Here is a 15,576-nt window from a genome sequence, read left to right on the forward strand (position 1 = left end):
TCCAGAGCATCAGGCAGGACTCTCCTGTTTTAGCTCCAGATTTGGTTTGGGACTCTGAATCATACTGTTATCTTACCTCCGATGCCGGTGCATTTACTGAAGGAAGGGGCTGGGTGGGAGTTTGGGGAGATAATGCGTTCACTTCCAGCTTTAAAACTGTACGACCTTCGTTAAAATCCATCATTTCATAAAGTGAGCCACTGCTTATGGACTTAGGGTTGGACCTCCGTATTCCTTTATACTGTCCCCAGGCACCAGGCATATAAACCACATCGCATTTAACCTTGGAGGCTGCTAGCACAGTGCAAATGTCCTTGACGTTTTTTCCTGTCCCACACTCCTGAGAGTAGAGACGTTCCTCTCAGTTGGCGCGGAGCGGGAACCGCGGAACGCCGGCGGCGACGCCCGCACTCTGCAGAGAATTCTCCCACACTTCGGGATCTTCACAGTTGGCTCTTCTCGAAACTTCCCGGGTGTTTTTGCTAGTCGGTCCCCCGCAAGCCCTTGCGCTAACCTGGGAGGAGTCGACCTCTTCCGACTCTACCAACTGAAAAGTGTAGGGGTGGAAGGACCGAACATGCTGACGTGAAGGAAAGAAGACGGAAAGAGGCTTTCCCTGAAATGATACATCAAGCCACCTTGTCTTGTCAACATCGCATGGGGCGCACGTTGCCTGGGATGAACGTGTTTTTCTGTCTTCTATGTTATAACAACACGTGCCTCCCCCTGCGCCCGGCGCGCCCGGCCTTTGGTCTCTCCCGCGCCGGGCGACCCCGCGGTCACGTGCTCCCCCTGTCCTTCTCGCCGAACGTGCATCCAGCCGTGGGGACAGGCGAGCCATGGCAGCCTTGCTGAGACCCGCCCGCTGGCTTCTTCGTGCCGGGGCAGCGCCGCGCCTCCCCTTCTCCCTGCGCCTGGTCGCAGGCGGCCCAGGCCGGCCGCACGCCGCCCTCTGTCTGCCCGCCGCTCGCGCCGGGCGGGTCGCCGGGTGAGTGCTGCGGCCGCTTCCCCCTGCTTGCCTGCCTGCCTGCCTGCCTGCCTGCCTGCAGCGCGGCCGTTCCCCGGGGTCATGGACGCGGGTGGGGGCCGGGTGCCACTTGTGCCCTCTTCACGGTCTCTTCAGGGCCGAGCGTCCTCGAGCTTCGGACCACTCTCCCCACGAGAGGGATTTCGGGTGACAGGGTTGGTCGCCTTCAGAAGGTCACGGCCACGGGCATGGCTCGCTTCCGGCATGGATCCTGCCGTCGCCGCCTCCGACTCGGTTTTCCCGCTTTCAGGCTACCGACGGTCAATGATGCTGAGGGGGCCTTTGGAGGCTGCTGCGGAGGGGTCAGGTGTTACTCCTCTCCTTATGATTGACTGGTTTTGGTGCTATGCCACGTGCGAGCATTATTGGTGCTCAGTCACTAGCTAGAAGTTAGGTTTCGAGAGCTTTCTTTGGGGGTGGGGAGGATAGGTTGGGAATTCTGGGTGAGCCCGGGATAGCTTAGAGCTGGGCGTTAAATTATGATCAGTTTGTGCGTTTGCCTGCCTTTTCTCGAGTGGAGTTTACCTTTTAGTATTTACGAGGATGTTCTGTGGGTTGGGAATTGTCAACGTAGGGTTCCTAAGTGTCAGTGAGTGGAGACGTGAACGTATTCCAGGCACTCTGTGGGAACTGGGGGTGCAGAAGCAAGTTAAATTCTCAGTGGATGTCAAATGTGTGAATAAATGCCCTCATGGATTGAGGTTTATCAGGAGATAGGTTTGGTACAGACTTTGTCAGGGAGAGGATAAGGAAGCTTGATGAAAGCCTTGATTTGGGTAGTACTCTGACCACCTGAGAAGGGCAGATGTGCGCTGAGGTTTTAGAATTGGAGAAAAACTGATTCTGAAAGACTAGTGTTTATAAATAAAGGTACCTTGGGAGACAGCATGCTGACTAAGAGCTAAGGATTTGGCATAGGCCAGGGCTGGACTGCAGGCTCCTGTTTTTATTTACATTATGCCATGGAACAAGTTACTTAACATTTCCAGGCCTCAGTTTCCTTAGTTTTGGATAGGATGGGAATACTAATAGTGTTGATAGTATTATGTGAAATTATTCATATAAAGCTCTTAACATAGGACTTGGAACTTAGTAAATGTTTTATTAGTTACTGTAATAGTACCACTAATGATTGCATGAGTCTTTGTGGACCAGCTTGGAAACCTACTTTATGTAAAATTATATAGAGGAAATGTTTTATGATTTCTTAACAAGTTAGTTAAAGATCTTTGGAATGTAGCCTACTTGTAACTTGGAGCCTACTTAGATCCGAACAGTTAACCTTTAGAAGTCATGCCTCTGCTTTTGCAGAACTACATCTCTTCGCTTTCAAAGAGCTTCTTTGGAGAAAGTTGTGCCAGTTATTCATATTTTTCTAGTCTTTAATATCCCTGTGAGGCCAGAGGAGGGTCGATATTATAGTTCATCTGCACCGTTGCATTTGAGGAAAACAGTAGAGGGAACACAATCTAGTGGAAAGGGTCCTGGTGTGGGAGATCCTCAGACCTGGGTTCCACTTACTTGCTGCATAATCTTACCTTATCTTTTTGATCCTCAGTTCGTTATCTGTAAAGTACAGGTAACTAGGCCTTTCCCTTTTTGTGAAGCGCTTTTTTGTCATTCAGGGCTCATCTTTAATGCTGTCTCTTCAGAGAGGCCTTACCTCAACACTCAATCTAAAAACAACCCTCTTCTGGTTTTTCCTTGGCACGTTTGTCTGATACTATTATCTGCTCTCTGTTTCCTTCGTAGAAAGTGAGTTACATGAGAGCAGAACTTTGTCTGGTTCACCACTGTGTGCTCAGCTCATAGCAAGCACTAAAGAAGAGTTTGTTTTCTTCTCCTGGGCTCTGAGCATTCTTTCCTTCCAGTCTCCTGTCCCACAGCCTGTAGCATGCCCACACCTGTCCCACCTGAACCACAGATCTTTTCCTGGAATTCAGCTTAGCTCTAGATGCTTCCCAGTCTCTCCTCCCCGCCCCCCTCTCCTGTCTCCCTCATTTCGCTTCACATTGCAACAACACCACTGGGGAAAGCCACCACTGTCTTATTTATTCATTTTTTTATTGTATGTTTTTTAATTTTAGAACTTACATGCCTTGAGGAACAGTTGTAAAACACAAGAGGGAAAGCAGTAAACTAAAAATCACCCTTAATTCTATCACTTAGAGCCATTGAGACATATGTATATCCTTTCAAATAATTTATGTCTGTGTGAGATGTAAGTTTATTTCATTTAATTTTTCCAAGGGATTTCTTAATTACTAAATCCACTTGTAAGTCCTTGACCTCTGGCATGTTACTCTATCACCTGTTTCCTCCTTAATGAGATCCTTTTCTTGGCATTGATGATGACACCACTCTTTCTTGATTTTTCTCTCTCAGAATTTTTCTCACTTGCTTTGTAGCATCCCCTTTCCTCTGTTCATCTCTTAAATGCTGATGTCTTGCAGGGGGTGGTTGTCCTTAGTCCTTTTGTTTTCTCTCTCTCTCTTTTTTTTTCCCCCTTCCCTTTGGACTACGTCTTCCATTTTCAGGCCATCAGCCCATACGCACATATCTGATGATTGCAGTATTTCTTCTCCTGGACATAGATTGTCTACTAGACACCTCCACTGATTGAACTACGTTACTTCAAACCCGTCACATCTCAAACTGGATTTGTCTTTCCTCCTAAATGTGTTCTTGTATATTCTCTGTTTTATGAGTTTTGCTATTCCCATCTGCTTTCTAGAGATTTCTCATTCATATTTCCTTGACACCTTCATGTCCCCACCCAATCCCTATGTATTGATCACACAAATACTTAAATTCTGTTAGATCTGCTTCATCTGGAATGATTCCCCTCTTCCTCCAACCCCCACGGTATTCCGTAGTTTCCCTGATAATTTGATCATGTCATTTTCCTGCTTAAAATGAGACGCTTTGGTGGCTCCCATTAGTTCCAGGATAAGGTGCTTCATGATCTGGAGATGCTTCTGGAGCCTCACTTCTTATGCATTCCTTCCCATGGGATCCTCTATCCTAGCCATACCAAACTACTACTTTAGAGTCCTCTGCAGCAGGACATCTGAAACTATGAGCGGAAGAATTCCCTGGGGAGCTTATGAAACTGTGGCTTCTGATTTTGTAGGTGTAGGCAGGGGACTGAGATTTTACATGTTCAGCAGGCCCCCAGATGGTAGAGGTGCTGCTGGTCTGTGAACTAGCAAAGCTTTGATGGGCTGTGTTGTACATCTCCTTGCCTTTGAATGTGATGTTCACTCTTAGGATGTGTCTCTTCTGTTAAATCTCTCTTGACAGCTTCTCCCCATTTGACCACTGCTTTCCTGTGGTTTCTTTTCTGAGTCACTGCCTTCCCTGGTGTCTAACTTTGTGACACGTGGTACGTGTCAAATGTATGTTAAGTGAATTAATGAAAATCTTAGACATTGAGGAAGGAATATTGTGAGATGCAAACACGTTTGAAGGGGTACTTAACCCATTCATGCTATGCAGTGAATCTCCACAAATTCACCCTGATCTTGATTTCCTGGAATGTCTGAGAAGGACAGGTGAGTATTATTGAATGAAATTATTAGAATTTATTAATCAACACTTAAGTGCTTTAGAGGAAAGGTGAGCTTTGAGCTAAATCAGTTTGGAAGTGGATCTAGGTTGGTGATTGTGTTAAAGGTGACGATCATATATTGCCCTATGGCAGAATGATGTGACTTCTAAAGTTGAAAGAAAAGAAAACATTTCCTTGTTTACCTTTCATTAAAAAAAACTTTCTCAACAAATATTAAAAATCCACATGGGTCCTTTGGAGTTGGAATTCAGCCTCTGCTCCCTGTGTGTTTATCAGTCACAGAGGACTGTGATAGGCACACATACAACTATGGTATGTGCGCTCTTCGCAAGAGAGGAATATAATACCGTGGCATTTCGGAGAGAAGAGTCACGTTTGTTTTGTGGTAGGCGATTGCTCAAGTTTAAGAGGACATGTCTTAATGAGTAGTTACAATGTTCCAGGGGAAGAAAGAGCATGAAGAACTTGGAGGCTGTACTTTTATCCTATGTAGCTGTTTGGGTTGGGATATGGTGGATGTTGTTACTACAAAGGTCAGTCCATTTTCCTTGAAGCTACCAAGGTTGATTAGGAAGTTGGTCAAAAGCCATTGGAGGGTTTCAAGAGATACAGATCTCGACAAAGTTTACATAGACTCTAGGAGAGAGAGAGGCTGGAGATGGATAGACCAGTTAGGAACAACATTGATACTGCAGATTAGGGTTAATGGGGCCTCAACTAGGTGGTGCAGAACTGAAGAAAAGTTACTTCCTTTCCTGAGAGACAGAACAGGAGATTGGCAAAGATGTCAGCAGCATTAGGAAGAATAGATTTGGAAATTAGGCTAAATAATAGTATCTTTGGTGTAGATCTTCACCATTTTCAAACTGTCTTTATATGAATATATCACACACACCTTTCATTTTCTGTGGGTTGATGTTACAAATTAGGAGATTGCTTTGTGTGTCTCCTGTTGTGTTTTAGATGCTGAAGGGATTACTTAAGGACATACAAACTTTTTTTTTAAAAGCAATACATAACACATTATAAGTTTAGGAATTAAAGGCTATCACAAGTAAGTAAGCAAGTTAAGTAAGATCTCAGAATGTCAACTCTGTAGGGGATCTCTAGAATTAATCTAGTCTGTCCCACTCTCACTTTATAGATTCTGCTGAGTATCTTGCTCCACATCACATCATAGGTCCCAGCCTGGTTAACTGACTCTTCATCACTTCCTGTCATAGCTGAGACAAAGGAGACATCCCTTTGGACTGGAGGAGCCTGAGATGGAGGGGACATCTGGATAGGTGGAAAGGCATTGGTGCTTCAAGGCAGCCTAAAATTCTGTGACGTACCATAAAGCATAAAGCAGTGTTGGGGGACAGCTTAACTGGGCAAGACTTTTTGGAGAATTGAGGTCTTACAAAATTCAGGGAGAATGTTCAGGGAGAAAATAGTTCAGGGATAACGTTCATTGTGACTATGAAAGACTTTTTAAAAGATCAATCAACATATTTATTGATTACCCTCTCGAATAAGAGCTATTTACTGAGCACTCTTATGAGGAATCTTATTTTTTTATGTGATCTTTACAAGGTAGGTATTTTTCCTTAGATGAAGGAACTAATGCTTAGAAAGACCAAATACCTTTCTCAGAGTCACGTGGCTGTTAAATAGCATAGCTTGGGTTTCAGTATGCCTTGTACTTTCTGCTGACGTATTTTAAAAAGAAGAAATATGTGGTTACTATTTATTATGCTTTCTTTGCTTGATCCTTTACACTTTAGTATTACTGCCCAAACCTTGAGCATTTGTGTACTGCCTTCTGATTTTTTGCCAAATCTGAGCACTACTTAAACTCTTATTTATATTTAATATTTTACTTTTCAATGGTTTTTGGTTTGACATTTTTATGACTTAATTTTGTCTTAAGAATGCTAGTAAAATAAAGAGCTTGATATGATAGTTGTTAAATAAAACTACTGAAATGGAACATCTTTGATACATGTTATCTAAAATCATTTTCCTGGCAGAAGTACAATATTTTGGGAAGCACTGCGTTATCTCAATCTTTATGATATTCTTGTGAGGTAAATACTTTTATCTCAGAGATTTTACAGGCTTAGAGTTACTGTAACTTGCAGGGTATTTTGATGTGAATTTTTCCCTATTACATGGAAGTGAAAATGTAAAAATTGTACTGGTGAGACTTGTTGCCTGGAATTTGCAGGTAAATCAGGTGGGGGCCTTGGTGATACATATGTCTTTCCCATCTCTACTGCCCATCCTGCTCTCAGCTTCCATCAGTCTCTCATGTGGACTACCGCAGCAGCTTCCTTTGTGGTATCTCTATTATAATTCTTGCTGCCCTCTAATTTATTCTCTACCAGGCAGCTAGACTGGTCTTTTCAAAACAGAAATAGATCATGCTGCAACCTCTTATACACCTTCAATAGGGTTCTGATACAGTTCTGTACTTGGAATAAAATCTGTACCTAGAATAAAATCCAAATTCCGTAGCTTCAAAATCCTTCATGATCTAGCCCAGTCTTCCTCTCCAACTTTCGAGCATCTGTTGCTCACTTGCTTGGTCTGCTGACCGTTCTGCCTTGGAATGCTCATCCCCTGTTTTCTATATGGCTGCTGCTGTTCATCCTTGGTTAAAAATTTAACTGTCATCATCTTTGTACATTTATCCAGGGTAGAACCCTGCTGTTATTCTTTCTTTGGAGTCCCTCCTTTACAGAACTTAATACAACTTTTTAAAGTGTAACTAATTGATTATCAGATTTACTCACTAGGTAAGTAGAAAGGCTAATCCTAGCACAGTGCCTTATACATAGAAGGTACTCAGTACATTGTTTTTGAATCAGTAAATGAAAGAACTTAGGTTTACTGTGGTAAAAGTAAGCAAGTACAGGATCTTAAAGAGGTAGTGACATGGAGATGTTTTGGGGGATGATTGATCTGGTAGTTGTATGAAGAAAAGCTGAAGCCTGAGAAGCTTATTAGTGGTTTGTTGCAGAATCCATGTATTGTGTATTGAACAGGGAACTCAGAAATAAAGAGAAATATGAGGGCTCAACAGATGGAGTGTGAAATATGAGAGGGATTGAGCAATAAAATGTCTTAAGATTTTGAGCTTGAAGGAACAGTAGTATAAAGATGGTATAGTCAGTAGCAGTGGAGAAATTTGAAAGGACTACCAACCACTTTTAGGAGTCATTATCTTTTTGAATTTTTAACATGTTAAAACTTAATTGGAATCAGTGTATATATAAAATATATAAAAAGAATTATGTACTGTGACCACGTTGGGTTTATTTCAGGTGTGCAAGCCTAGCTCAACATTTGAAAAAATTAATTGATGCAATCAACTGTATCAATATGCTAAAGAAAACTCAAGGGGAATAGTTAAAATAGGGATTGGTTGAGGGGAGGGTATAGCTCAGTGGTAGAGGGTATGCTTAGTGTGCATGAGATCTTAGGTTTAATCCCAGTACCTCCATTAAAAAAATAAATACACCTAATTACCCCAATTTTTTCAGTTAAAAAAAATAAGGGATTGGTTAGAACATAAGAGATAAACCTGAGATACCTATTGCCTACAAAATGGTTCAACAAAATAAGCTGAAAGCAGCTTTATAGAGGTCAGTCTTGTATTTTATAAGCATGTTATAAAATCCAAATCCTTTAGTTATCAACCATTGTAGAGTTTCCCTTATCTAGTCTCACCTGCCCTGCCTAGGTTTAATTTTTACCACTTTCCAGTGTGAACCCCTATTGCAGCCAGATGAGTTTCCTTGATGACCTTCCACCACATTGAGCTCATTTCAGAATGAAACTGCCTGAGTACAAATCCTGGCCCTGTCATTAACTACCTTTCACTATGACTTTGGGCAAGTTGTTTCAGTTTTCTTATCTTCCTGGGTTATTATAGTTGTAATTTTCTGGTACCCAGCGTGTATTAGATGCATAATAAACACAATTATGATTATACTTATTCTATCATATATTTGTATCCTTTAAAATCTTGATAGATCCAAAGTGATGCTGAATTGGCTCATCATAGCAGTGAAAAAGGAAAAGGAGAATAGAAAAGGGAGAGTTTTAAGAATGTATGTGGTTAGTTTGGTGTATAGTCAAAGTTAAAAAGGAATGAATAACAATTCAATAAAAAGTTCCCTTGAAAAAAAACTGAGAGTATCCAAAACATACAAAGAACTCTTAAAACTCAGCAATGAGAAAACTTACGATGCAATTGAAAAATGAGCAGATCTGAACAGTTCATCAAAGAAATACAGAGTACCAAAATGCATATGAAAAGATGCTCTTACCATATGTCATTAGGGAATTGCAAATTAAAACAACAGTTAGATACCACTACACAACTGTTAGAGTGGCTAAAATCCAAAACACCTATGGCATCAAATGCTGGTAAGGATGTGGGCAGTAGGAACTCTCATTGCATGTGGGAATGCATCATATTTGCCCCAAATTGGAAGCAACCAATAGGTCTTTGAATAGGTGAACAGATAAACAAGTTGTGGTACATCCATACAGTGGAATGTTATTCAGCACTGAAAAGAGATTAACTATCAAGCCACAAAGAGGCACTGAGGAGCCTTTAATGTATATTGCTAGGTGAAAGAAGCCAATCTGAAAAAGACTACAGATTGTATGATCCATCTGTATGATGTTCTGGAAAAGACAAAACTAAACAGACAAGTAAAAAGTGGTTACTAGGGGTTCGGGGGAGGTGGGGAGGGATGAGTAGGTGGAGCTCAGGGCATATTTAGGGCAGTGAAATTATTCTCTATAGTTCTGTAATGCGTGCCATATATTTGTCAAAACACATAGGTATGTATACAGCAAACCCTATGGTAAACTGTAGACCTTAGTTAATAAAAATGTATCAATATGGTAATCATTTGTAATAAATGTATACACCAATATAAAGTGTTTTTTTTTAATTGAAGTATAGTTGATTTACAATATTGTGTTAGTTTCAGTTGTACAGCAAAGTGATTCAGTTATACATATATATCCTTTTTCAGATTCTTTTCCATTGTAGGTTATTATAAGATATTGATTATAGCTCCCTGTGCTATACAGTAGGTCCTTGTTATTTGTCTATTTTATATATAGTGTGTATTTGTTAATCCCCAACTCCTAATTTATCCTCCCTCCTCCCTTGGTAACCATAAGTTTGTTTTCTATGTCTTAATACAAAATATTAATGGGGAAACTGGGTGAAGAGGAAAGAGGGTATATGGGAACTCTGTACTTTTATGGGACAGTTTTTCTATAAACTCAAAAATGCCTTGAAAAAGTAAAGAATTAATTTTTAAAAGTTACAGGCTTAATAGAGGAGTCCCATGGAAACCTGCTTATAATACTCTGATCCTTGTACCTTGTTATTTTTTGCACTGAAGAGTCAGAAACCACCACCATTGATTACAAAACAATACAAGTTAAAAAATGAGAATAACTTTTTAAATGCCAAATTTTGCCAGAGAAAATTCATGGGCAGCCTGGATGTTAGTAGTAAGTGCTGAAATCTTAGGAGGGTACCTGAGGAGTTTAACTCAAAATATAAAGGAGCCATTTATGACACTTGGATGAGTTGATAAAATAATTTTCTCTTATGAGTTTGCATCAACTGTGGTCATCAGGATGTGCAGGCAGTGCATTCCAGCTTGTGTGAGCCTGGTGGGGGGGTGGGTTCCTCCACTGCATGGACCACCTTAACCCCTGGACTTGATCTTTCCTTTCCTTTCTATCACAATGTACCTGTTGTTTCAGGCTCTGAAATTCTTGTTTCCTGCAGGGTGTGTTCAAATGAATTTAAAAAGAAATTCTGGGCCAAATAGTAAGTGTAGAAACTGCTGCCATGTGGGGAAGCACCAAAGAATCCTTTTGAAGAGTGAAGAATACTTTGCTTTAAATATGTAACTCTTCCCCTGCCACAGTTTATTTCATGGTAGATTCCTATTTTGACTTGGCAGCATTTAAGATTTATTTTGTGAGAAAAATTAACTTTAGAATGGTCAGAATGCTGTACTGGTTTATTAGTACCTGTCTTCTTTGTGTTTGATCTTGTATTTTAAAACTGTGTTTTTGACAATGGTTTTATTTTTATGCTCCTTCACAGTTTATTAGACTTAGGTTGTGTAAAAAACATTGACAAATATACTTCACTATAATTTTGAAGTCTTTTAATATTTAGCTTTCATTGTTGAACAATATTATTGTACACTCACTTGAACCTGACACATTGTTCTGGGTGATTTGAAATAATATTTTGTGTTTGCCTGACTAACAAGGGCATAGTTTAATAACAACTGATCCAGTAGTCAGATAAACGGCCAGAGAAAAATTGAAAATAAGGGATAAATAAATGTAGGAGTGTAACTTCTTTGGTTTGTAGGTAAAAATCTAGCGTTTAATTAATTCAGCTTAATTAACAAACTTTAATCAGTTAGCCATCTATAAGTGCTTAGGTTTACAAAGGTGAGACATTGTCTTATTTAGTTAGTATCCTGATTTTTGCCATTGCTTTCCAGTCTCCTGGTTTACATTGGTAGAGCCATTGATGGCCACAGTGGTTGTGATTTGTCCTAGGTCACAGTGGTAGAATTTCTAATCTAGTATCAGTTACTGCCTCTGTGTTTTATATAACCTTGTGGTGAAATTACTGGTGTAGCTTTCTTTAATGTAACATCATGTACTTAATCATTCAAATTGTGACTGGTTTTCCAGGTTAATGACATAGGATAAAACCAATAATTTTATTTTTAAACTCACTATGTAAATATTTTGGTAGTTGACTATGGTAAAAAATGTGCACCTACTAGAAGAATGATTATCATCCTAAAGATATTCTTGAATTAATAGTGTTTTCACATTACATTTAGTTAATATATACTTAGTGTATATTATTTAGTTATAATTACTAGCTAATTTTGAAAAGTTTAAGGTGTTTTGGGGTACGTATGTAAATCTTTGTGAATTAAATAATTTTGTGTAGGTGAGATTTGAATGCAGAGAAAGTTTAAATTCATCATAGATTTATAACAGGGTTTCCTTCACACATAAGGATTATTTCTAAGTTTGAGATTAGTAAGTCACATACAGCTTCAATTTCTACAACATGGAATACTGTTGATTTCTTGTTTTAGAGCATTTGGCGTGCATGTTAGACCTTTATTATTAAAATATTGGATGGTTTAAAGGTCTTTGGCTGTTTGTAAACATAGGTACTAGTCTGACCTTACTTAATTTATAAACTTTTTTCCTTTTGACTATCCCAAATGAATGATGTTTAACCCTAGAAATCTAGTTTTATTTTTGTTGGCTGCAGTTGTTAAAATAATTAGAACTAAGTATACAGTTAGCATTTTAACAAATATGAATAGGGAGCTGAAACATTGCCACTATAAAATGTTTCAAATTTATTTAGACAGATGGGGAATTCTTTTGTCCTTAAAGACCCTTTAAAAACCTGCCTAATTTTAACTTGGAAATTGGTCTTTTAAATCCATAGTAAGCTAAACCTAGAAAGCATTCGAAGGTAGTTACCAGAATTTTAGATATATTTTAGATCTCTTATCTCATTTGTAAAGTTGAGAAGAACTTTGTACCATGATCTGCTTCATTTTCCTTCATTAACTTGGTTTTGGTTAAGGGAGATTAAAAAACTGAAAACATACCATATTATTGTCCAGTTTGAAATGATTCCATGTAGAAGGTTATCAAGACACAGCCAGTTATTCAAGGGATTACTTTGCATACAATTTATGTGCTTGTGATTTTATTTAAAGCAAACTTTCCTACCCATTTACACTTCTCTGAGCACTTTTGCTATTGTGCTGTGAATTTAGGTATTTAGTAACTAATAAAAATGCTTTGTATAAGTTTTACTCTCAAAGATGACTTTATGGATGGATAATAGTTGTCTTAGTTTATTACTAATTGTGTTTCATTTTATAGACAGCTACTGAGCCAAACCAGGCTGTATGCCATTGCTGCTGAAAAAAAGAATTATCTTCAAGAAGAATTCATTTCTTATAGAAGGAATGCCAGTCAATTTGATTGGGCTCTAATGAGGCTAGATAATTCTGTCCGAAGAACTGGCCGCATCCCTAAGACTCTTCTACAAAAAGTCTTTGATAACACCCGCCACTCAGGTACTTCAAAATTTTCTGTTCAGAAAGTTGCACTTCTTATTAAGGACTTGTTTGAGGATAAGCTCATTGTAGAGTACATTATTTGATACTTTTAATTTTGTTTGTTATTTCTTTTGATCATCATGATTTTACGGGCTGATTGTGATCTCTGTTTTCCCAACTCATGAGGGCCAAGTGTTGAGTAACTAAAATATGTTGTTTTTCATGTTTATTTCAAAATCAGCAAATAAAAATTGACTTCCCACAGTTTATAAAAGATTCACTATCAGTGGTAAATTGTCATGGACGATAACTAGTTTTTCTTATCTTCCATTGTATAGTGTTTGATTCCCCTAAGATGATCACACATGACAGTCTCAGGAAGGCTGATAATCATTATATTCCTTTCATTTTCACTTAGCTGTTAAAGTCTATTTGAATCATTTATGCAGCTTTGATCATCTGGAAACTTGTAGGCCCTCTACCCCCCACCCCCGAAAAAGCCACCACACACACACACAAGCCCACATTCAGACACACATAATTTTGTATATAATTTTGGAGCATTCACCAGCTTCTTAAAGCCTATCTGTGATTTCAGTCACATTAAGAAGTTGTAGAATCTAACGATGAGGAAGGACTATCAGAGAAGTGTCTGTTGTAATTATGTGCATTTAAAGATAAATTTTATCATTTTCTCTCTTTAAATCAAAGATTGAGTTGTACCACTATCATCACAGTCAATTTAGAATATTTTTATCACCCCAAAAAGAAACCTATACACCCCTGGACATCAGCTCCCAAACCGTCATGCCTTTAGCCCTAGGCAACCACTAATGTACTCTGTCGTGGTGGATTTTTCTGGATGCTATATGTAAATGGAATCCTGCAATAAATGGTTTATTTTTGTTTTTGTTTTATATTAAAGTCAGCTTTCAGGGACATAGCTGTAGATAAAAGGTCATGGATAAGGTGAGAAGAAAGTTTATGTTTTGTAACAGATTATAAACCTAAATTAGATATTCATGGGTTTTAACTGTACTGCTTTGAACTATTTTCATAAGATATTGAGAAGCTTAGCCTTTGAATTGCAGTGAGCACTGCTTATAAATTAGGCTCTATGTATTTTTTTATTCTGTAGTCTTGCAGATTATATAGATTTATAACTTCAGCTTCCTTAAGAAAGATCATTTTAAAAAACATAACTTTTAGTAACATTGTAAATGGTACCTGTTGATTGGGGTAGGATTCTTCTCGTTTGTAAGTACTCTTCTAATATCTTTAAGTGAGGCAGGAGATTTTTAAATATTTATGGGTTTCTATTTAAGTTTTGACATTTATCTTTAGGGCATTGGCACTGTGTTAACTATCATCCGTCAACCCATTTTCATAGGTAGCCCCGGTGGTAATCAAGCCTTGCTTCTACTGCGCAGCTGTGGTTCTCTCTTGCCTGAACTGAAGCTCTCGGAGAGAACGGAATTTGCTCACAGGATATGGGATGAACTTCAGAAATTGGGTATGATTATTTGAATAGAGAATGTGTATAATAAAAGATGTAGATATTTTTTATTTTAGTAATAAGGAGTTTCTTCACATAAATGATGTAACTTATGGAAGGGCTACTTGATTCACATTTTTTTGTGATGTGACTTATTTGGTGAGTTATAGTGACATCTAGGGGCATTGAGAATAAAATGACTATAATGAGTATTAGTTTTATGGTAACTTAAGAAAAAGAATAAAACAGAAAAGCGTTTGGTCTGTCAGAGTTATAAATGCACATGCCATTTGATCAAGCAATTCCATTTGCTTTAATTTATTTATTAATATATCAAGCATTTCAGCGTTCTAATGTGTTTACACTTAAAAAAAGTTTTTGAAGTATAGTTGATGTATAATATTATATTAGTTTCAGGTGTACAACATAGTCCATTTGTTAGAATTTAGATAGATACACTCACATGTGCAAAAGGATATTCTTTTAGCTTGCAAACACAATAGTAAGAAGTTGGAACTAACTCTCCTGTCCCTCACTAAGGGATTCATTGAATAAATTACGGAGTGTCCATAAAATGGAATATTGTGCAACTGTTAAAAAAATGAAGGAGTTCATTGCATACTAATGTGGGGTGTTCTCCAAAATATAGTTAAAAATTAAGATACAGAACAACGTGTATAGTATTCTACCATTTTGAAGAAAAACATTTATATGTGAATGTGCATATAATATTAAAATATTTCTGGAAGAATGATAAACACTAGATACAATTTTTACTCTATACCTTTTTATACTTTTTCAATTTGGGGCTGTGAACATAGTACCTATTCAAAAAGTAAAGTTGCTTGAAAGACCATTTGATAAAATTCAATGTTCATTCCTGATTTAAGAAAATATTAACAAAAAATAGAAGGATGCTTCTTTAACATGTTAAAATCTAAAGTCAACTAATATGTATAATGGCAATGGAATAAGATGTGAAATATTAGGAATTATTTTTTAGGTGATGTACTTGCTTATCTGTAAAATCCCAGAAAACCAATTTACAATAAAGTAGATGCAAACATTAAATATTCAAGAATCCATAACTTTTCATAGTGAGAAAATAAAATGGATAAAAGGATCCAAGTTTAGTCAGAAATGCGTAAAGTATCTAGGAATGTCCATCAAAAGATGTGTAGCACTTCACATCAAAAAAAAAAAAAAAACCCATAGGATAAAGACAGAATCTCACACCAGAGTTTTGAGTTTATCTAGAATTAATTTTGATGACAAGTTTATTTTGAAAAAGTTTTTAAAATAGAGCTAACTGTTGGATTTTAGGATGGAAAAG

At 38.1% G+C, this 15,576-nt stretch overlaps 1 protein-coding gene across 1 annotated transcript in view; it reads left to right on the forward strand.

Moving 5' to 3' along the window:
• The first annotated feature begins 796 nt into the window (after positions 1-796).
• The window catches only part of LRPPRC (leucine rich pentatricopeptide repeat containing), a 93,731-nt gene continuing 78,951 nt past the window's right edge, over positions 797-15,576 (forward strand). Inside the window, exons 1-3 of the mRNA XM_072937787.1 lie at positions 797-988; positions 12,570-12,766; positions 14,139-14,261. Of these exons, the coding sequence (XP_072793888.1) occupies positions 840-988; positions 12,570-12,766; positions 14,139-14,261 (469 nt within the window). The 5' untranslated portion in view covers positions 797-839. The remainder of the gene's footprint in view (positions 989-12,569; positions 12,767-14,138; positions 14,262-15,576) is intronic.

This window comes from Vicugna pacos, chromosome 15 (assembly GCF_048564905.1).
Source record: "Vicugna pacos chromosome 15, VicPac4, whole genome shotgun sequence".
NCBI lineage: Eukaryota > Metazoa > Chordata > Mammalia > Artiodactyla > Camelidae > Vicugna > Vicugna pacos.